The 23,901-nt window shown below is 41.6% G+C and overlaps 1 protein-coding gene across 1 annotated transcript; it reads left to right on the top strand.

Moving 5' to 3' along the window:
• On the top strand, window positions 1-22,743 carry LOC118808785 (G-protein coupled receptor 26-like). Its single transcript, XM_036571662.1, has 3 exons — window positions 1-731; window positions 9,639-9,752; window positions 22,482-22,743. The coding sequence occupies exons 1-3, from the start codon at window positions 1-3 to the stop codon at window positions 22,741-22,743; spliced, it is 1,107 nt and encodes a 368-aa protein (XP_036427555.1).
• Window positions 22,744-23,901: the final 1,158 nt, after the last annotated feature.

Here is a 23,901-nt window from a genome sequence, read left to right as displayed (position 1 = left end):
ATGGACGCGGTGGACGCGCTCGCGTGCGCCGCGCTGCTGGCCGTGATGGTGGTGTCCGTGCCGGCCAACGCGCTGGTCCTCGCGTGCTTCGCGTGCAGCCCGGAGATCCGGCGCCAGGCTCCCGCGCTCTTCACGCTCAGCCTCGCGCTCTGCGACCTGCTGCTGTCCGTCTCCAGCGTGCCGCTCACCCTCGCCGTGCTGATCGCCGGTAGGCGCGCGCCTGACGCCACCGGCACGGCTACCGGCGGCGGCGGGTGCCGCGCGCTCGGCGCCCTGGAGACGCTCCTGAGCGGCGGTGCGATGCTGAGCACGGCGGCGCTGAGCGTGGACCGCTGGCTCGCGGTGGTCGTGTCGCCGCTGCGCTATCGCTCGCGCATGAGGCGACGTCACGCGGCCGCCGCGCTCGCCTGCGCGTGGGCGCACGCCGCGTGCTTCTCGGCGGCGGCCGCGTGCCGCTCCTGGGTCGGGTACCACCGGCTGTACGCCTCGTGCACGCTGCGCGAGGAAGACGAGGAGGACGACGAGGAGACCACGGCTACAGGGACGGTCCGACCGGCGCGCGCGCACTTCGCCGCTTTCACCGTCACCTTCCACGCGCTCACCTTCGCGCTGTCGCTCGCGGTGCTCTGCGTCACCTACCGGGGCGTGCTGCGTGTGGCGCGCGTGCACTGCAGGCGCATCGACGTCATCACCATGCAGACGCTCGTGCTGCTCGTGGACATCCATCCCAGGTGAGTCCAGCTCAGGTTTTTATCACAAAATTATCTTTAAATGAGGAATTTAAAGTAACCGCACGAAAACACGCCGTTCACACTGCCGTCCACAGTCCAGTCTGACTAAACTGCACAAACAACCTGCTTTTAATTATTTCTGTGACGTCACAACAACCAACTTATTTACATATACCCACCCAGTCAGCCTACGGCAGTTTAGCCCCACCCATTCATGCTGAAGTTATAAGAGCTGCGTCCCAATTCAGGCTGCATCCTTAGAAGGCGGCTTAGATCCGCAAAGGCTGCACCGCAATGAGACGGTCGGCTCTACGGCGGATTTCCTGTTTGGGTCACAGCACCGCTGTTCCCGCCCTCACCGCTGCGTCAGGAAACGCCGCTCTGATCGGGTTCTTTACAGTTCTTTAAGACTTTGATCTTAGTTTATGTTTTCATTTATTAGGGCTGGAGCTGCGTCTCTCTGTCGGCCCTTTGCTCCCTAAAACGAAACGGAACGTCAGTGTAAGTTTCTCTTCAGACCTAATTGGCTTTTTAACATCTGTGTCATTAGCTATTCGACTCAGTTAAACCCAATACTGACATTTAAAGTGACCTCTCAGCCGCCGCTCGCTCCTCTGCTGACGCCGCCATGTTCTCGAATCCTCGCTGACGCGCAGTGAACCTGGGGATGTGTTGGCTGGTGAAGGATCCACCTGTTGGATCCGTTGTTCCCATGGAACAGAGGGACACATTTCTCGGCCGCATATGAAGGAGCCTTTGAAATGGGACAGCCTAGTCGCACCGCTGTGACTCAACTGGCCTTCAAATGCAGCCTCCGAATGCAGCTCACAGAAGGATGCAGCCCCTGAATTGGGACACAGCTAAATAGTGCTTTTTGAATGAGGCACAAAACAGGGCAGCCAATCAGAACAGTCCTCATGTATATGTTTACAAAAATAATGTGTTTAGTTTTAAAGAACAGAAGTTGGAAAAATGTAAAATGATTTATGGCCATTTTTGGTACATCAAGCCAAACAATGTCATAAGTGGAACTGGAGAAAAATGTAGGAAATGGGTTCTTTAACTTTGTATTAGCAACTCCTTCCGTATCTGTCTGATTTGGTGAATTACATTTAACTACACACTTAACAAAGATGGTTCTCCAAGGGTTCTTTGGTAAGGAAAATGGTTCTATATTGAACCATGAACACTCAAAGAGCCATCTGCATGATTAAAGGGTTCTTTGCATCATAAAATGGTTCTTCAGATTGATGGAGAATGTGCTGTAGATGATTCTACACAGGACCATTTTGAATAGGGTTCTGTGTAGCACCAAAAAGGGTTCTTCTATTGTAACAAGTTTGACATTGTTTTACATGGTTCTATATAGAACATTTTCGAAAAAAAGTGTTCCATGTAGGTTTGGCATTGTAACAATAGAAGAACCCTTTTGGTGCTATTTAGAACCCTTGTCAAAAAGGTTCTATTTAGAACCATCTACAGCACATTCTCCATCAGTCTTTTCCATTTAACAATGCAAAAACCCTTTAATCGTGTAAAGAGTTCTTTGCGTGGTTATGGCTCTATACAGAACCGTTTTCTTTACTAAAGAACCCTAAAAGAACCAAAAGAAAGGATTTAATATGTTGTTTGTTACATTAAGTTGGTACTTTATAGTGCTGTATTGCATCCCTCAGCCTCATCGCACTGACAGAGTTCATGATTCTGTCTCATTTTCGTGTTTCCGTCCAACACTACATTACCCAGCATGCATTATTCAAATCCATCATACAGGCACTGGAAATCCCTGTGGTGTCAACAAATCCCGACTGCCAGCCACTGATCTACAGGCCAACCAATATACCTGCGAGTTAACATTAGTGAAGCATCCACCCTGCAGTCGTAGCAATTTACTCCCACCTTCGAATGACATCATCAGAAGGTGGTTTTCTGTTCTTTAAACTGGAAAGTCTCTTTAAAATTACTGCTGCAAGAGGCGATCAGGGATGTTCACACAGATGTATCAACGGTTAAACTGATGATTTTGGTCCCTTTAATGATTTATATTTGTATGAATGATTATAACTCACTGTCCAAAACCTGGACAGTCTGCCCTGCGATGGACTGGCGACCTGTCCAGGGTGTATCCTGCCTTCCGCTCAATGACAGCTGGGATAGGCTCCAGCACTCCACCGCGACCCAGAAGGATAAGCGGTTTAGATGATGTATGTCCAAAACCTGGATAAATGCTATAATTCTGACAACTACAGTAACAAATTTCTGTTGTGTAATAAAGACTGAAGGGATGTTTGATTCAGTTCACTAGGTGTGATGATAAACAGTAACACAGTAACTCATCTGCACAGGTTCGTTCTGTTCGGTTGTCCACAGTGAAGGCAAGTTCGATTCATGTAACTGAACTGATTCTTTTGAATCGCAGTTTTTGATTAATAACATGTTCACCCGTAAACCCATTTTTTAAACGCCCTTTTTGGTATTTTGGGTCAATTACAATTGCAGTTATAAAGTGTTTACATGAGACAGTCACACATGCCATATATTGTTATTTTCAGGAGACCCTGGGCTGCATAGATATGCCATTGCTTGTCTTATCTTTATGAATTTGGGCCATTTTTGATCAATAATTTACACAGTGCCTGCTAAATTTAGTATTTTTTTGCTTATGGAGATCTTGAAAACAAGCATCTCAGATACCTTTTCAGTAGTTGTTACTCTGGAGTGTCTGTGAGCTGAAAGTGCAAGTTCTGAAGTTATGAAGGCTAGAAGTGCCCTAAAGTTTCACTGCAAATTGTTCTAAGGGTTAAATTCAACCGATTCCATAAAGTTCTATTGAGTGTAATAACACTAAATCTTTAAACTAAACCGATTCCTCTGATTCGTTTTTTAACCAGGAGCAATGGTCACCACTGTAATCTAAAGATATTGTGTCTGTTACAGTTTGGACCCTGACAGTCCATTCAGTCTCATACTGTCAGTTCTGTGTATAATGCAGGGAGGTTTGATTCAATTTACTGAACTGATTCTGACTCACTTAACCAAATATTTTAAGTGAAATGATTCATTTTTCATTCCATGGGAGTTTAGGCTACAAACTGTTAGGATGCAATTTCATTTCCTTAGTTAGTCTGAAATGATTAACATCATAGTTACAGTTTCAGCTCTACAGTAACCCACTTTCACGGTTTCACACTGTCAGTCTCTCTAATTCTGTTCTCCTGGAGATACAGTGAAGGGAAGTCCAGTTCAATTTCCAGAACCAGTTCTTTAGAACGGTCTGTTTTTTCTTCTAAAGGACAATGAGAAACACGGGGGATCTAGAAATACCGTGAACTTTGGACTTCATACCAAATAGTAGGGGAGAGTGGGGCTGTAATAATCATATTTTACACAAACAACATAAACATCTCTGCTACAAACGAACACCTAAACTTTGTTTCCAGCTCCTACAGTTCAGTACAATTCCATGGAAAATGGAAGGAAGTGTGATGTTACAATTTACCCCATGGGTGGGTTCACTGTAACAGACAGAGGGTCAGTTTAACACCTGCTAAAAAAGTCTGGTGAATCAGTACAAACAGAGTTAAATCAATATAATTCTGTTATAAGAAACCAATATATTTTCCAACCAAACTGCATTATATATTATCATCTATAAGACAGACAGATCAATCGATAGATACACACACCAGATTATATATGAACACTGACTGAGTCTGTCGTGTCAAAAAATGACAGATTTATTTTAGTCCAGTGAAGGACAGCAAATAAAAACATCCCACATCAGTAAAATATGAACATTGTTTCTGAATAACTACAGCTTTACCAGCTGATAATGTCAGTTTCATTAAGAAACTTATTTAAAACTGAAATACTGACGTCTGAAAGATCCTAATAGAGCAGAAGAAGATCTCTGTTTTCAGATGTTTCTCTGTTTCAGTTTAAATCTGTGTAAACTGGAACTAAAAGACTGAATGTGCTTTATCAGTCTTTGTGTACTGAAGGTGTCTGAGCTGTAACGCTGTGTAAGAACTAACCCCGCAGTGCGGAGGCTGGACTGAAGCCTTGCTAGCGCTTGCTGTGAGCTTGTCAGCTGCTTCTAAACGGTGCTGCGCTGTAGGAAGTAAGATCGTGATTAAAGTGATTTTGTGATTCACACAAACAGCTCAGTTACCGAAAAAGCCTGTGTTGAAAAAAATGACGTACATGCCCTGAAAACACTGTTTGGCTCAGATCTCTTTAAAACGCTTATTAATCACTCTGGATTTTGATGGGAAACTGCGACTACGAAATGTGGTAATGTGGCCAGAAGCTCACGCTGACTGACCTTCTTTAACAATGTAAAAAGTCTGTGTTAAATGGTGCCACGTGTTAATTTGTTCCCTGCGCTTCCCTACATCATACAATATTTAAGCAACAGAACACAGAGGGAGTGTGTTATCATGAAATAACATCACGGCTGTGATTTGGTCGCCGTAGATCATCACAGCCGTGATGTTATTGGCGATACAACAGTTAAATAAATAAAGTAATAAATTAATAAACTGGGCCGTGAACGCGGCGTTTAATATGTTTTAATGTTCGCAGTTCCTTCACCAAATTATAGTTCCTTAACGAGCAGCTTGTTGCTACGTCAGAGTAATGAGCTCCGCCCATTCGCTGCATAGTCTGCTGTAAGCCCCGCCTTTTGAAGTACAGACTGAGCCACAAAACTGCCGCAATATCAAGTTCAGCTCAGTTTTGTCAGTTTTTGCCAGATCAGTATTAATGTTGTTTTGTTCCAGCCAGTCTGTAAAGCATCTTACAGCCCATTTAGTTTGGCGAATGGTGTTGGGTTCATTTCTGGCTGATTCCAGGTTGTTCAGCTGTTCTTCTGTCTCAGCTGCCGACTGAAAAGCTGCTCAGTGGTGATGACAGTTTGGGAATTTAGTGTCGTCTCATCTTCAGAGTCTGACCAAATCGGCTGTCGGTCAAATGTGATCTTAAAAGTGTCCATTTTCTGTTTGTGGCAAAGTAAGAAGTAAAAACGTTCAAATGGCTTGAGCGTCTCCTACAGCTGTCAAAGTCGTTGCTTTGTGAAAAAAAAAGTGATGTTATGGTGAAATAACAGCACACTTAGAACGCTTCTCAACCAATCAGCTTGTGTGGCCGGAACTAAGTGTTGTATAATAAAATAATGCGTCACTAGTTGTAGTGCATTCAGCTGTGTGTAGTATGGTAGTGTGTGGTTGTGGACGCAGCCTGTTCCTATAGTTTTTATTCAATTAACCGAACGATTCAGTTTACTGACATAGTTCTTTTAACTGATCATTTCAATGGGAAAGCAAAATCAAAACACTGTTCTTAATGTACTTTAAAAATGCTGTAAGGTTAAAATCCTCAAAAATACTTCAAGCTATAATGAACACTTCAGATGAAACAGTCAGTTACAGTAGTTTGTCTGAAATGGTTTTGTTGAGCATTGTTGAGAAACTTTCTGACTCAGATGTCTTCACAGTGGTGGTGATAGGAACCAGGGGTCGCCATGACTACAACACAAATATAGACATTTTATTTACTATCCAGAACCACCAGTGAACCTACAGGAGTCTTCTGAGTTTATATGGAACGTTGATGATGGAAAATAGTGGAAAATCTGAAATAATAAGTTTTCTTTGGGGACTATTTTGCCTCACAGCGCCCTGCATGTATCCCTCCACCATGAATGGAGTTTAAGTTCTCAAAACTATCATAAAACAGTGTCTCAGTCATCAGGCAGTGAATTCATAACCATTTCATGTAGGAACTTTCTGTGAGGGAGCTTTTAGAGGTGGACGTCTGGTTCCTATCACCACCACTGTGAACAGTTCTGATTCTCGAATGGAGTGTTTCACACCAAACCACTCTGAACCACTTTGCATCTTAATCATTTAATTATTATTGTTTGTAATGTACAATGGAAGGTTCTTCAAGGGTTCTTTAGTGAAGCCAGTGGTTCTGTATAGAACCATGAACACTGAAAGAATCATTTTCATGCTTAAATGGTTCTTTGCATGGTGAAGTGGTTCTTCAGATTGATGGAGAATACAGTGTATATGGTTCTATATAACCACCAAATGATACACTCTTCTGTTGTGAGGATTTTAAGCTTGTTAGCAGCAGAAAATCCTTATTGATTCTATACAGAATTATACACAACACATTCTCCTTCAACCCGAAGAACAATTTCACCATGCGAAGAACCATCTAGGCATGCAAATGGTTCTTTAAGTGTTCATGCTTCCATACTATCTTTACTAAAGAACTCGTGAAGAACCATCTCCATTAAGAGCGTAGCTGAGTCTGAAGGTTAATACAGATTTACAGGCTAAGATTGGAAAAACGTTATTACACAGAACTGTAAATGGAAAGATTACAGCAATGTGTTTATCCTTTAAAGCTGCAGCTGTAAAACTGAGCAGTTTGGGACTGTAGCTTATTTTAAGACTAGTCTGCTGTACTCGAGGGAGACGCGTTCAGCCTCGGGACAGAGCGGACTGCGCTTAGACATGACATTTCGTTATGATAGCGGAACCTCAAGAGGCAGCAGAAGAGATGTGCTTTCAGCTCCAGCTTGGACGGCCTCATAATCACACCTCATTTCAGGGCTGTGAAAGTAATGCAGCAAAAACGCACAAATGTCTGTGAAGTTCTGCTCGTCCACTGTATTAGAACCTTTATTAAAATTTGGGGACTGTAGACCGTCTGTTGATGCACAGTTTGGGTTAGTCATCCTCTAGTCTTTCATTAGTGTCACTTGTAGTGTTACTTATATATAATGCCAGTCCTATTTGTATTGTATGACCCCATTTCCAAAAAAGTTGGGACGCTGTGCAAAATGTAAATAAAAACAAAATGCAATAATGTGCAAATCATTTAAACCCTATATTTCATTGAAAATACTACAAAGACAACATATAATATTTTAAAGAAATTTTGTTGTTTTTTGAAAAATACGTGCCCGTTTTGAATTTGATGCCTGCAACATTTTCCAATAAAGTTGGGACGGGGGCCTGTTTACCACTGTGTTTCATCACCTTTTCTTTAACAACACTCTGTAAGTGTTTGTGAACTGAGGAGACGCTGCTGGAGTTTAGAAAGTTAAATGTTTTCCTGTTCTTGTTTGATACAGGATTTCAGCTGCTCATCAGTTCAGGGGCTCATTTGTCATATTTTTCATTTCATTTCACATGTTTTCAGTGGTGACAGGTCTGGACTGCAGGCAGGTCAGTTTAACACTCGGACTCTTTTAATACGGAGCAATGCTGTTGTAATACATGCAGAATGTGGTTTGACATCGTCTTGCTGAAATAATCAAGACCTTCCCTGAAAAAGACGTCGTCTGGATGGCAGCATATGTTGCCAAAACATGTATATACACATGTATATTTTGTATATACAAAAATGTGTATATCGTTCAGCATTAATGGTGCCTTCACAGATGTACACGTCACCCATGCCATGTGCACTAATGCCCCCTATACCATCATGAATACTGGCTTTTGAACTGTGCACTGATAACAAGCTGAGTGGTCTTTAGTCCGGCGGACACAGTGTCCATGATTTCCAAAAAGAATTTCAAATGTTGATTCGTCAGACCACAGGATACTTTTCCACTTCACCTCAGTCCATTTAAATGAGCTCAGGCCCAGTTCTGAAAGACTCCGCCTCTCTGAGATGTTCTTTTATACCCAATCATGTTACTGACCTGTTGTCATTCAACCACCAGGTGTTTTTTTTTGTTTTTTTGTTTTTTTTTTAGCATAACGCAACTTTCCCGGCTTTTTGTTGCCCCGTCCCAACTTTTTTGGAACATGTTGTTGGCATCAAATTCCAAATGGGCAAATATTTTTCAAAAAACAATAAAATTTCTCAGTTTCAACATTTGATTTGTTGTCTTTGTAGTATTTTCCATCAAATATAGGGTTTCAATGATTTGCACATGATTGCATTTTGTTTTAGTTACATTTTGCACAGCGTCCCAACTTTTTTAGAAATGGGGTTTGTATATATTTAAGCCTGTATTATTATCATTATAATTGAAAAAAAGTAGGTAAAAGTAGGTATAATAAGTAATGATTTTTAAAGAGTTTATGACTGAATTAATAAACATAATACTAAATTCTTTTTAACCCTTTCATAAACCTTTTATAAGGGTGGTCTTAGAAAGTGATACCGAACATTTAGATGCATAAATGGTTCTACGTAGCACCTTAAACATTACTATATAGAACCATTTTTTGCTGAGAGTTTGTTTTTTGCTGATGTTGAAAAAGGAATAAGTCAATGGCTATTTTGACTGGACTCTAAATAAATGAAGGGTGGTCTCTGACTTTCACACAGTATTGTGTATGTCAGTACCTATACATAACAACAGCAACAACAAGAACAACAACAACATGTCCCAACAACAATGCATCCCATATGTATCTTATATATCGCTGTTGTCGGAACAAAACCTCTCCAAAATGGTAACTTTACAGGAGAAGGAAAAAACATACTTTACTTTTAATGGAAGTCAATGGAACCAGAATTTTGTCCATGTCATTTTGGGTTGTTTCTTTTGGTCCATTCATCATGAAATTTACGCACAATGTAAAGGGAAACAGGCATTTTCAGATTATGAAAAATGACAAAAATGGAGATACGAGGTTTTCTTCCAACAGCAGCGAAATGTATTTATATGTAAAAGGTTTTTCTAAGATAACTTCAACCATAGGAGCCAAAAAGATGTAGTTTTGCCTTTTCAGTTCAAAAAACTAAACAAGCTCTTTGGTCCTGTAGGTTTGCGATGCACTTCTCTGGATTTTATTCCCAGTCTGGACACTTTCATCCTGAATAATACATGAAAACAAATCCGCACTCACACACGTTGATGCTCTGGTGTTTCAGTGTTCGGCAGCGATGTCTGGAGGAGCAGAGGAGGCGACGGCAGCGTGCAACCAGAAAAATCAGCACCTTCATCGGCACGTTCGTGCTGTGCTTCGCGCCCTACGTGATCACGAGGTGAGAGTCCACACACTCTCTCATACACACTGCCCTCATTACTGTGCCAAAGCACTGGCGTCTGGAGAGAACACTGATCAGCTCAAGAGAGCTTGTAATTAAAACTCACAACCAGTTATATTTATAACCTCTTCAACTGTGAGTGCCTGACGTTTGCTTCTGAGACACAAGGCTAATGTTGCTAACAAGTAATGGATGCATAGAGCCACCGGTTAGCATCATTTAGTCCATGTTTACAGATAACAGTGTGTTATACTGCGTCACATAATCTCCAAACCACATGAACCACATAATCCACAAAGCACATCACATAATCACATCTATTAGAGATTATTAAACAACTCCACTAGATCTGAGGCAGGTTTGTGGGGATTCAGGCCTGTGTGATTTTAGCACGATGCTAATCGGTGGTGTATATGCTTTAATGATTTGCTCATGCCTGATCAAATGGCTGATCTTGGATCAACTACATGTTATGCAAGAGGAAAGTGTAAATTTGATTTTTTGCCAGGTCATCATTTCGACTTAAAGTCAGTTGTGTCTCAATTTTTACCCGATTTTCTCCCCAATTTAGTCGTCTCCAATTCCACCCGCTAGTTAGTCTCCCCCAATCACATACGACGCTATCAACACTAGGAGGGTGAAGGCAGCACAGGCTTCCTCCGAGACCTGTGAAGCCAGCTACCGCTTTCTTTTCGAGCTGCCACTCACACAGCGTCACTGGACAGCCGAACGCGCTCGGAGGAAAGCGCCAACCGCCAGATCTGTTACGTCAGCTAACAGTCGCCTGCGCTGACTAGCATCGCGCTGGGTGATGGGGGGAGAAGGAGGGGCCATCCTACCCACCCAGAGAGAGCGAGGCCAATTGTGCTCTCTCGGACTCCCGGCTACGGACGGCTGTAGCATCACCAGGGATCGAACTCGCGATCTCCTGATGATACGGCCAACGCTTAGACGGTGGCACCGCTCGGGAGCCGTCAGTTGTGTCTTTAACTAAACTAGTCTTAAACATTTTCGAAAGAGGAGCCTCACAGTGTGATTTAGTCTCAGAATACACTTAGAAACTGAACTGAACTGAAACTGAATGCAGACATCATCATATTAGCTGAGTTTACTGCTTCTAGGATTCAACGCTTCTGCACGTTTAGTGTGTGGTTTGGTGAAATCATATGTTGAGGTCAGGGCATTTCCTTCATGCTCATGATGTCTGTTGTCTGTTGGCCTCAGGGAGTTCTGACAGAGGCACAGGACCATGTCGGCTCTACCATGTCCTACCAACAAACGTCAAGAACTATCAATAAACCCCAACATACATGGGCACACATCAATAAATCAAACTCCAGCACGCATCTGGGGAATATTTCACAAAGAAGGATTTCTTAGTTTAGCCAGATAACTTAAGTCAAACCTGTCCAATAGGAAAAGAGCTGAGGGACATTCTTATTGGACAGTCCTCATCTATCGGCTTAAGGAATCTGGCCAACTGGGACCTCAAACACCAACAAACATCAACTAACACCAGCAACCCCCAACAAACATTTAAGTACATCAACAAACACAGGCACCAACGAACCTCAACAAACCTCAACAAATATCAATAAACCCCAACAAACACAGACAAACTCCAACAAACACTTACAAACACTAATGTAGCCCAACAAAGCCCACCAAACACCAGTAAACACCAAACAAACCCCAACAAACTCCAACAAAAAACAAGCTGCAACAAACAACAAACCCAGAAAACCCTAACATACACTAATGTAACCCAGCAAAGCCCACCAAACACCAGCAAACACCAAACAGACTTCAACAAACACCAGTAATCACTAGCAAATCCCAGCAAACCTTTAAAAACCCTGGTAAACTCCAGTAAGTACCAATAAACACCAGTAAACACCAACAAACACTAACTTCACCCAACAAAGCCCACCAAACAAACCTTATTAAACACCTGCAAATCCCAGCAGACACCTACCAACCACAAATGACCTCAAAAAACACCAACAAACCCCCACAAACCTGAATGTTTGGTTCTCTTTCACAATGTTCTTGCTTATTCACATTGGTTCATCTGGATCATATGTTCTTTATATAAGCATTTTAGAACACTGCCAACATTAGAAAGCTGGTGTAGGATACTTAATAGGCTACTTAGAAGCTGCTGCACATGAGCCTAAGGTCACCAAGCCCAATGCCAAGTGTCAGCCCCACCACCCCCACCCCCAACCCGAAATGGGCTGTGGAGCAGTGGAACTGTGTTCACTGGAGTGATGGAGCTCCATCCAGTACCTTTGGGAGTTGGAGTGATCCAGAACTGACCATCCAACTTCAGTACCTGACCTCACAAATGCTCAATCAAATCCTCACAGCAATGTTCAACATCTAATCTAAAGCCTTCCTACAAGAATAGAGGCTGTTACTGCAACAAAGAGGGACAAACTCACTATTAATGCCCTTCATTTCTCTCTGTTTGGAGAGAAACAACAAGATACAGCTGTAAACTTTTAACCAACCAGATGAGTGTCAACCACTGAGGTTGCTGAAGTGAGGAGAGAAATGCTAACAGAGGTTACTGCAATGGTTGAAATATTGGCAAAAATATTTGCAAAATTTATGTACTGTAGACTTTGCAATGCCTAATCGATCTTCAAAGATTTTGATTTGATTTCATACTTCATAAAGTCCAACATAATTCAATCATGTAGACATAAATAAAGTCACTCAGAGTGGTTTGGTGTGAAACGCTCTGTTCTAGAAAACGTATGATAAAACCTAAAATAAACCTAAAATATATCATTTTAAAAATTAATTCATAGTGCAGAGGTACTATGATACTAGGTAAGATGCAAAATAGCCCCCCCAAAAAATGTATCTTTTTTGGACTTATCATTATTTTAGTGTTAACATTACGTATCAAAACTTAGGTTCACTAGTGGTTTTGGATAATGAACAAAATGACTATATTTGCATTAAAGACCCTTGTTCCCTCGGTTCCTGTCACCACCACTGTAAAGAAATCTGTCGGTCAGTAAGTTTCTCTGAAACCTAAATAAACCATTTCACATCAATCCACTCTGAATGACTTTCACGTCTCAACTATTATGTCGAATTTTGGAGTAAATTGAAAATTCCCCTTTAAATCAAGAGCCGATTTGGCCAGTTTAAACGTTTCACCTCTGATACCCTCTTTGATTAAGTGTGCAGTTTGCTTTGGATCGTTTTGCTGCATTTTGAACATCCACCCATTTAGTCTGGAGGCATTTCAGAAGTCAAGATGTTTCCGTACACAGAATTCATGACGCTGCTTCCATCATCACTTCAGTTATTAATGAAGGCCCAAACGCTCACTCTGCCTTATCTGCCTTGGATCCTTTGCATTCCTTCTCTTTATCTTCACCTCATTTGTCCACAAAACTTTGTTCCAGTACTATTTTGGCTCTTCTTTGTACTTTTTTTGCAAATTCCAGTGTTTTGCTGATGAAAGGTTCACGCCTTTCAGCATAACCTTTAGCATTTCTCCTCTCAGAGTCTTCTGTTAGAGGTGAATCGTAATTATTCTTCAACTATTATTGTAGGTTTTTTTTTTGTTACAGCTCTCAGTGCAGTTCTGTCATTAGTTACTGTGGTTCTGTTTGGATAAGAATTTCTTAAAATTAGCAATAATGGTGTCTTTTCTTGAAATGAAGAATGATTACAAAATTCTAAAGAATTTTCTTGATAGTAGGTTTGGTATCTCAAAAATAATGACTTATTTATTGTAATTTTGACTTAGAATGTAAAAATAATGACTTATATTCTTGTAATTTTGACTTAGTATCGTTAAATTCATGAAACTAGGAACAATTACATATTTTCTTAAAATTTAAATTCTGTCTTCGCGTCTTTTTGGTCATTTTTTGACATACTAAGTCACGATGTTTAGAAAATAAATATTTTATTTAGACATTGCAAATCATTATTTCAGGACATTACATCATTATTTAGACACAGTAAGTGACTATTTTGTACATAATACTGCCAGAAGCAGAGAGGGGGAGAAACTCCTCTGCCAGGTGGGAACTGAACTCTGAAGCTGTGAGGTTGTTGATGTTGCTGAAATGGCTGACGAATGAATGCAGCTCAGATTGGACCCTAACAGGTATAGATCTGTAGAGTTACTCCCGGCTGAAAAGCTCATCGTCTCGCGTCCCCTTTGTGTCTGTTGTATAAAGGAGTGGTGGGTAATGTTCTAATGACCCAGCTTTCTTTACCCAACACCTTATCTTTCTCAGTGGATATGATGGATGCCTTTATTGTAATTGGACTCGGGGCTGTGTGTGTGTGTGTGTGTGTGTGTGTGAGTGTGTGTGTGTGAGTGTGTGTGTGTTTAGAGCCTGCCTGGCAGCCTCAGATGGTTCAGTGAGTGTGTTGTCATTAATTATATCTGAAGAGCTGTGGTTTGATGCTGGGATTATAATGAAATAACACAGCAAAGCTTTTATAGATGCCAGCTGTCATCCTACAGTAAGGAGGGTAATACTCCACACCCCGCCTGTGTGTATATACCCCCATTTATCACTTATTCATTTATTTATTCTAAACCAATGTCACCCAGGATTTTAAGTGGTAAGGTGAGGCGGGATTTAGCTCTGGTGCTGTTCATTGGCATTCAGGATAAGTACAGAAAGAATCCAGAGGTGACCACAGGGGTGGCCACATCTGTATGTCGTAAGTAAGACTACCACCAATATAAATCAGTTAAATTCAACACAGTTCAGTATTCTGCACTGCAAAAAGTAGTGAAACAAAATGATCTTAATTCTAGTCAATATATCTAATATTTCTTATTTCAGATGGTTCTGCACTTATTATAAGATCATTTAACTTTTTTCTAGACATGTTTTACCTGTTTTAAGTAATTTAAGTAAATTACTGGCAGATCATTTTGCTGGTTTCAAGCACATTTCTTAAAACAAGCAAAGTTGTCAATATAGTGAGATAATTTTACTTAATAAAATCAATTAAAACAAGTATAAATGTTTAGTTAAATAATCTTAAAATAGTCTTACAACAATCTCAACAGGAGAATCTTGGATATATCGACTAGGTTTAAGATCATTTTTCTTTACATTTTTTTTGTTGCTGACCACCAGGTTGTTTTGGTGCTCTCAGAAGGTGCCAAAGACAATTATTATATAAAGACGGGAGACAAATTAAAACTTGAATAAATGATTGGAGAAACATATTGAGTGACCCAACTGACCTCAATTTTGGATCAAGATCAAGACGAAAAGATCAAAGTGACTTTAAAATGATGTAAATTAAATGCTCTGACCTTTGTAGTCACCAGATCTGAACTCACTTGTACACCTGTTGGAGATTTGGGACTGACTCGTTAACGCTTTCCACCACCATCAGGAATATCCTTCGGAAGAACGGTGTTCCATACCTCCAGTTCAGTTCCGCAGACTTGTATGACCTGTGGATGGGCGCATTGAGGCTGTTCTGGCGGCGCGTGACACACTTACACCTTACTAAGACACTTTGTTGTATTTTCCTCGTTACTTATCTGTACATCCAGAAGACTTAAGAGTTCTGGACGAACGCAGGCTAAACGCAGAGGTGACCACATTACTTAATGAATTAAAAAAGGCCACAAGGACAACTCAGTTCAACTCAGTGTTTTGTTGCTGACCACCAAGTTAGAAATTTGATATGGTGCGCTCAAAAGAGTGCAGATGCTTCCAGACAGGTGTACTGCACATTCCAGGTAACCATTAACATTGTATCATGCTCTGTGGTCCATGTGTCACACAAGGCACAGTCCTATTCGGCCGGCGAAATTATTTTAATTTTCTATTCCGTTTCACCCTGAGATGCACTACAGCCCCCAGCATGCACTGCAACATAGTGTGTGTTCTGACCCCCCTTTCCCCAACAACAATCTCTGGGTCAGCGGTTACATGAAAAATCTGGAGTCTGGTGTCTATTTCAAGCAAATAGGCAGTTTAAAAAAAAAACAAAGAACGAAAACAACTTATTTTAATTTAGACTTATTTTTGAATAAGTATTTAATGTCTATTTGCAGTTTTTGCATATTTTAAATAAACGACGGCCCAATGGGATCATGGCAAAATGTTCAGTAAAAATGAATTAATAACACAGCTGGTCAACAGAACAGACCTTCACTATGGCTTACATAAAAAGGGCTCTGTTATGCTGTGGGGGGCAAATCAATACAAAGAGACTGACTGATCACCTGACTGATCACCTTCGTCCTATTCCGATAGGCGTGGTCTCTTCCTAGGTGACCATTCCCCTCATCTACAGGGCACAAGGGGTCACTGAATGGTTTACTGAGTATGTAAGATGATGTAAATCTTCTGCTATTGCTTTGCAGCCACTATCATCAAAACACCAACTGAGGGAAGATCTTTTGGAGCAATGGTGTTCCATCCTCCCAGCACAGTTCCTATAGAATCTATACAAACATTCAGCTGAGTTGGTCTTTCAAATTACAGATGACTTTCTCAACATCCTCAGTCTGGGGTTCTGTCGCACCATGCAGTATTTCTTGTTTACCCAGCTAAATTCAAGCTTAATTCGCTCTAAGCCAAGTGGTGGCTTTATGCATATTTAAGTGGTATTTACAAACATTTCAAAAAAGTTGGGACGCTGTGCAAAATGTAAATAAAAACAAAATTCAATGATGTGCAAATCATTTAAAGCCTATATTTCATTGAAAATACTACAAAGACAACATATCAAATGTTGAAACTAAGAAATTTTATTGTTTTTTGAAAAATATATGTCCATTTTGAATTTGATGTCAACAACACGTTCCCAAAAAGTTGGGATGGGGGCCTGTTTACCACTGTGTTTCATCACCTCTTCTTTAACAACACTCTGTAAGCGTTTGGGAACTGAGGAGACTCTGCTGGAGTTTAGAAAGTGAAATGTTTTCCTGTTCTTGTTTGATACAGGATTTCAGCTGCTCATCAGTTCGGGGGCTCATTTGTCATATTTTTATTTCATAATGCGCCAGATGTTCTCAGTGGTGACAGGTCTGGACTGCAGGCAGGTCAGTTTAGCACCCAGACTCTTTTAATATGGAGCAATGCTGCTGTAATACATGCAGAATGTGGTTTGACATCGTCTTACTGAAATAATCAAGGCCTTCCCGTGAAAAAGACGTCATCTGGATGGCAGCATATGTTGCCAAAACATGTATATATCATTCAGCATTAATGGTGTCTTCACAGATGTGCAGGTCACCCATGCCATGTGCACTAATGCCCCCTATACCATCATGAAAACTGTGCACTGATAACAAGCTGAGTGGTCTTTATCCCGGAGGACACAGTGTCCATGATTTCCAAAAAGAATTTCAAATGTTGATTCGTCGGACCACAGGACACTTTTCCACTTCCCCTCAGTCCATTTTAAATGAGCTCAGGCCCAGAGAAGGTGGCAGCATTTCTGGATCCTGTTTATTTGGTTTCTTCTTTGCGTTTTAGAGTTTTACCTTGCATTTGTGGATGCAGTGATGAACTGTGTTCACAGACAGTGGTTTTCAGAAGTGTTTCTGAGCTCATGCAGTGATTTCCTCTACAGAATCATGTCTGTTTTTAATGCAGTGCTGACTGAGGGCCCAAAGATCACAGCCAGCAGAGTCTTTTAATGATATTATGTACCGTAGATGATGAAAAGCAAAAGTTCTATTTGATGGTGCAGTCTTTCAGAGTGGTGAACCCTTCTTTATCTTTACTTCTGAAAGACTCCGCCTCTCTGAGATGCTCTTTTATACCCAATCATGTTACTGACCTGTTGCCAATCAACCATCCGGTGTTTTTTTAGCGTTACACAACCTTACCAGCCTTTCGTTCCCCCGTTCCGACTTTTTTGGAACATGTTGTTGGCATCAAATTCCAAATGGGCAAATATTTTTCAAAAAACAATAAAATTTCTCAGTTTCAACATTTGATATGTCATCTGTGAAGCATTTTCAATGAAATATAGGGTTTAAATGATCTGCACATCATTGCATTTCATTTACATTTTTCACAGCGTCCAAACTTTTTTGGAAACGGGGTTGAATATTTATACATAATTAGGTAGTATGATTTCCTTTTCCTCCCTTTTGCTACTGCCTCTTTGTAAACATCACACAGCCTGAGTATCTAAACCTGGATTACAGAGAAAGTTGTAATAAAGAAAGTTTTTTTAAAAAGTTAACCTGGTAGCTGAAACTCCTGTCTAAGCTGAACCTGCACTGTTAGACAGACCTCAGATCCACTACTGCTTGTTGCCTAACTATAAGCGTAACATTAACCCATTAACATTAACATTAACGCCACAAAAAAGTTTTATTTAAAAACTTTTTCCTCGTCTCCATTTCTTATTCCTTTCCATTTTTCAGCCTGTTTTGAGACCTGATTAACCAGTCCCCCCCATTCAAGCCTCTTAGACAACATAATGGTGCCAGAAGTTGTTAGGAGGCCTCTGCAGAGGGACCTATGCAGCTGCTTATGTAGCTTATTAGATAAAGCTGTCCCTGATGATTAGTCACTTGTAATAGATTAGTTTTTTAAATATCTACCAGCACTGCTTACACAAACAATGTGAACCGTCAAGACAGAAAGATTAGACCTGAGCGAAAATCTGTATTGCGTCATCAGGCACAGTGGTTTCAAGGTCTGTGTTCAGTTCCACATCATTGTCTAGGGGTTTGTACACTAATAATAGAGGCCATAATGAAGACATTTCAGGACCTGAATCCACCTCTATTGATTCCTTTCTCAGATCGGCATTAGCACAGTTTATACAGAGCCAGCAAATGGTATACAGAAATGCCTCATTAGCACTATATGAGTGCCATTAGTAATGGATGCTGTGTCTCTATTCCCTCCACAGTGGAACTTTCTTCATTATACTGTACGGTCAATTAGAATACAGCCACACTCTGGCTGTCAACACTCATTGTCCCCAAAGACAAACAGAAAGGGACGTTTTAAGAAGTCCCCCCGATAGGAATGGAAAGCTCGGTGTGTCGGGTCATGAGGACCAGGGAAACATAATGGGGCTTTTAATTGGTTGCTCGCCTCCAGTCGAATTCCTCTCACCAAGACAAGCCACGGTCGCGTGATATGAGTGATGAAAAATTAATTGGATTGTTACAGATCCTCAGAGCTGCATTGTTCCCTCCTTCGGGTTCTGACTTTTTGCTTTGCCAAGTGAAAGAAATTCCGACAAGTTGAAATTGGTCGAGAGAGGGTGGAAATCCCTCTGCGTGAGGGGAACGTCCTAATAAGTCGGCTTCAGAGAAGAGGGGAGCGGAATAGGAAAGCAGGGAGGGAAAAAAAGGAAACAGGAATCCAGGCTTCACTGTGGATCTGCAGCTGACATTAAATTCCTTAGCAGCACTTTTGTTTTGAGCATCTAGATTCAGCGTATCCATGTAGCTTAGCTGCAGGAGTCGGTTCACCAGATAATAAGATAGAGTGCCTGGTGTGAATATGAACGTCGGGGGATTCTTACTGAGGAAACTAAAGGAGGCACAGCTCAGCAGCCAATCAGCCAAGGCATGTTTGCTGTCTCAAGTTTGCTTCCTCAGTTTTGCTCTGGAGCTACAAGGCTATTTTAGCTAAATGGTAATGGAAGCTTATAGACCAACAAAATGGGAAACGAATTGGCCAGTTGATTGACCAATTTCCAGTTGTGTATTTGGAGCAAAGAAACTGTCGATTCCGATTTTGGCACATTTCAGTCGTGCTTGCCTAAACGTCATCAGCACCTGATTTAGTTTAATGAAAGATTGATTAGGTAAACCAAGTATTGGATGGTACTGGACCTCCTTGAGGAGAGATCTGTAAATGGTTAAACTAACTCACACACACAGAACCATCACAATGTACTGTTTTTCTGCATTCTATGTTAATAACACCTTTCAAGGGCATTTGTTTATTTGATATTTGTTAATGATGCTTTTAGAGGGCAGCGGCGAGTGACATTTGTTTACATGAAGTTTGTTAAAAACACCTGAAGAGGGCAGCAGTGAGTGACTTCTGTTTGCTGTTTGTGAAGCCTTGGCTTCACTACACAACTTTGAAAGTCTTATCAGATTATAAAAGACTGGGCGTCTCACACTGTCACACTGGTTTTTGTCAGTTTTTTGGGCGACTGAAATATTGGGGATCCACACTAAATGATTAGGGATCACACACTACTCGACTTTTAATCTGCTGCTGAACCAAACTGACTCACTGAACTTACGTTTGCACTGAAACAGTAAAGAAGCAGCAGTTAAACATGTTTAAGTGGATCATGGATGTAAAAATGTGATCAGTTGGTATTTTTAGAGTTTTAAATGTACATAAACTTGATTTTGCCTTAAACTCAGCTCATTAAAAAGCTTCGCTCCACACGAGACTTTTCACCATTTCTCTTTGTTTACTTGCTGTATTTTCTTCTTTCTCTCTCTGTTTTCATTGGCTGTTGCAGGAATCTGTTCAGATTGAGTTGTTGATCAGTTTACAGTAGGTTACTTTCAGAGTCGGGTCAAAAAATCAAACCTGTTTGATAAACTCTGATTGGTCTGAAACGCGATCGGGAGGTCAAAAATCTGAGTCTGCGCCCCTCAAACACGACTCGACTCTCCCTCCAACTGTCGACTCTGACTGACACAAAAATCTGCAGACCAGAGCCGACCAGCTCAGACTCAGACTGAGAATCGGAGCTAAAATCAGGGTAAAAGTCGTGTAGAGTAACCCCACCATTAATAATGGTTATCATTTATTATCATTGGTCTATTTATATATTTCTGCCCAATGACAGCCTCGCTTCTTTTCTTTATTTCATATTAGTCGTGGCTGATTCTTATTTAGACTGATCTTGTTGTGATGTTTTGCTATTCGGTTTCGACCAGAGGAGGACGAGGAGGATGAGTTCCCCTTTTGAGTCTCCTTCCTCTGAAAGTTTCGTCCTCTTGCTCTCAGAGAGTTTTCTCTTCCTCTGTCATCCTCGATTCGCTCTCTTGGGGCTTGGATGCTAAATTTGAAATGAACTGAATGTATGTAAAGGCTAAGGCGTCGTGCTAAATCACAACCTGTTTTCGAAACACCCACTGCTTACGGAGATGAGACGATTGAGATGGTCAGTGCGCTCCATGGTCTGTCACTCACCACAACATCTTTGTCTTCCTCTGAGCTTTTGGGATCCCTGCTCACATTTGATCGAGCTGCTTTCCAGTGAAGGACCGTAGCCATAGAAACAGAAACCCTGGAACGAAGATGACATTTCAGTCAGCAGCCAGTCAGTCATGTCAGTATGTAAATACTAGAAATATTGTAGAAATAAAACACTTCAAACTTCAAAACTGGTCGTAGTGAAGTGTTTGTTTCAGAGTTTTCATTTTGATTTCTTATTCATATATTTACACAACTTGCTAACTGTCCACAGTGTATTTTCAACACAGTGAGACAAATCACTTCCCTCGCCCACCGCTGGACGTTTTGAGGGGGCGCTGCTAAAACACAAGCAGGTTGAGGTGCCTCCCTGTTTCGTAAGACAAGTAACCACAACCCAGTTCTGCTTCTGGAATATGAACCATGTGCCAAAGTTTGGCCACCCCAATTCAAATTACACGTTTTGTTGATTTATGGCTTTTGTGCTTTGTCCACCTCATTCATGTTGAGATCACTTCAAAAGATTTGAGGAATTTGTTGCCAGACTTTTCCTAATAAAACCATAGCAGCAAAAAGCACTAATCGCTAATCACATTAATAAATACTTAACAAACAAACAAACCAATAGATGGAGGGACGGCGGGATGGATGAACGGACAGGCAGGCGGGCAGATGGATGGGTGGGTATGCAGACAGGTGGGTTGGTGGACGGACAGGTGGACTGGTTGACCGATTGGTAGGTGGATGGATTATTAATGCAGAAGGAAACTACAAAGTTACAGCATCAACAAAAAGCATGAGGTTAATCACTTTAATGAATAACTAGCAAACAAATAAACAGATGAATTAATGGACGGACGGATGGATGGACAGGCGGACAGATAGATGGATGGGTATACGGGTGAGTTGGTGGATGGACAGGTGGGTTGGTGGATGGACAGATGAGTTGGTGGCTGGACAGGTGGGTTGGTGGACTGTCGAGTGGGTGGATGGATTATTAATGCAGAAAGAAATTTCAAGGTTACAGCAGCAATAAAAAAGCACTGTGTTAATCACATTAATAAATAATTAATTTACAAACAAATAATGGATGGATAGAGCAGTGGACGAATGGACGTAGGTGGACAGATGAACAGGTGGGTGGGCAGATTTATGGTTGGGTGGGAGGACAGACGGGTGGGTCTTTGGAGTGACCGGTGGGTGGGTAGAATATTAATCTCAAAGAAAACTGCAAAGTCAGAGCCGAAAGACAACAACACTGCGCAAATCTTATACGTATAGGAGGATTTATGAATGTCACAGAATTTACAAGCTTACAAGAGATATATAAAGACCTGTGGATTTCCAGATGTGTGCTTTATTCATGCTTTTCCAGATGTGTGCTTTAAAGTGCTTTTATTCATATGTGACATAACTCGAGGAAGTCATTAATGAGTTTTAAGAAAGGTGAAATAGTCATTTATGCACTGTTCCAGATGACATATTACACTGTTTAAGTAAAGAAGTTAACTTAATTATGAAGAACTGAACTAAAAGCATCTCTGCTTGTCTCTCTCTGTGACAGGATTCTGGAGCTCTGGCCTGCTGTTCATATAAGCCAGCAGTGGGGAGTGCTGTGCAAATGCCTGACCTACAGTAAAGCAGCGTGTGACCCCTTCATTTACTCCCTGCTCCGGCACCAGTACAGGAAGACCTGCTCCGACATCGTCAACCGGATCCTCAAACGCACCTCTATGAACTCGTCCGAATGGCAGCGCACTAACGGACCCAGCACCGTCCTTCAGGCGATAGACTCGGACAGGGCAGGGAAGGAACGAGCGCCCTGAGACGCGAAGGCACCGACTGGATGATGCTGAGAAGGCTATGTTCTCAAAAGCTGTGATTCAGCGGGTGTTACTCTCTACTGTGGGATGTGCCAAAGCTGGTCATGGATTCCAGAAGGTTCCACAGGATTCCACTCTAGAATGGAAGATTCTAGAATGTTCCGCCATACGTGAACATTCCACAGCCCCTACGGTTCAGGAGTTCTGGCTTCTGGAGAGATTTTTCTACCATTTTTCTACTCGGTTGATAACCTTACCGCTGCGCTCGCTGTGGCTGTAAGTTCTGTCCACGTATTCAGATGCTAACGAAGGGTCAAGACCTCTTGTGGATGTTTGCGATTGCGAGAAGATGCAGGAGCCTGATATGGATTTTTGACTGACATGGGATTTTTCTTTTTTGAGTCAAAGGTACTGATGAGTTTACGTGTCTCCATGTCTGTTTGTGAAATCTACACTGGCTTGTTGTTAGGAGTCGTGGTCGGATTGTGAGGCTACACTGTTTCCAAAGGAAATGCATGCATTTGGATAGATGAGTATAATGAAATGTAGCACCTGTAACTAGCTCAACTTGTGCTCCTTAGGTTGGAGTTTAGCTGCTATCCACTGTATTATAAGGACAAAACTAGTCATTTTTAGTAATGCTGTGGTGTGAATGGAAACATTTTCTAGAATTTTTAGTTTCTAATTCAACAAACCTGAGAATCTTATCCAGTTCAAAATGCTACAGTCTAAATCTACTGCATAGCCTCCTGTTCTGTTGTGCTAATCTACTGCACAGCCTCCTGCGCTATACTTCTCCCTCTGCCGCCGACACACTGGGCCCCCCAGAGCGAACGAAGGGGGAAATAAATACAGAAGCAGGCAGGTCTTCAGCAGAACCCTCTCATCCGTGAACCAACGGCGCGGCCTCTGCATTTTCTCATTGAAAACTTCCATTGTGTTTCACCCCAACACTTTAGTTAGCGCTCTCTGAAACCAATTAAAGTCTATGGCTGGCAGCTGAGAGAGGACGGAGGGAGGCCCGGCCGGACCACGCTCATGCCTGGCCTCTCAGACTGCCAGATCGAGTGTAGCATAATTGACAGGGTTAGTCTGACCCAGAACCGCCTAATGGACGAATCACCACCCTGAGTGTGTTTAGTGCCTTCCTACTCCTGCATA

Source organism: Colossoma macropomum, unplaced genomic scaffold (assembly GCF_904425465.1).
Source record: "Colossoma macropomum unplaced genomic scaffold, Colossoma_macropomum, whole genome shotgun sequence".
NCBI classification, from domain to species: Eukaryota; Metazoa; Chordata; class Actinopteri; order Characiformes; family Serrasalmidae; genus Colossoma; species Colossoma macropomum.
The sequence above is the reverse complement of the archived record's forward strand: the minus strand, read 5'-3'. Positions and strand labels throughout refer to the sequence as shown.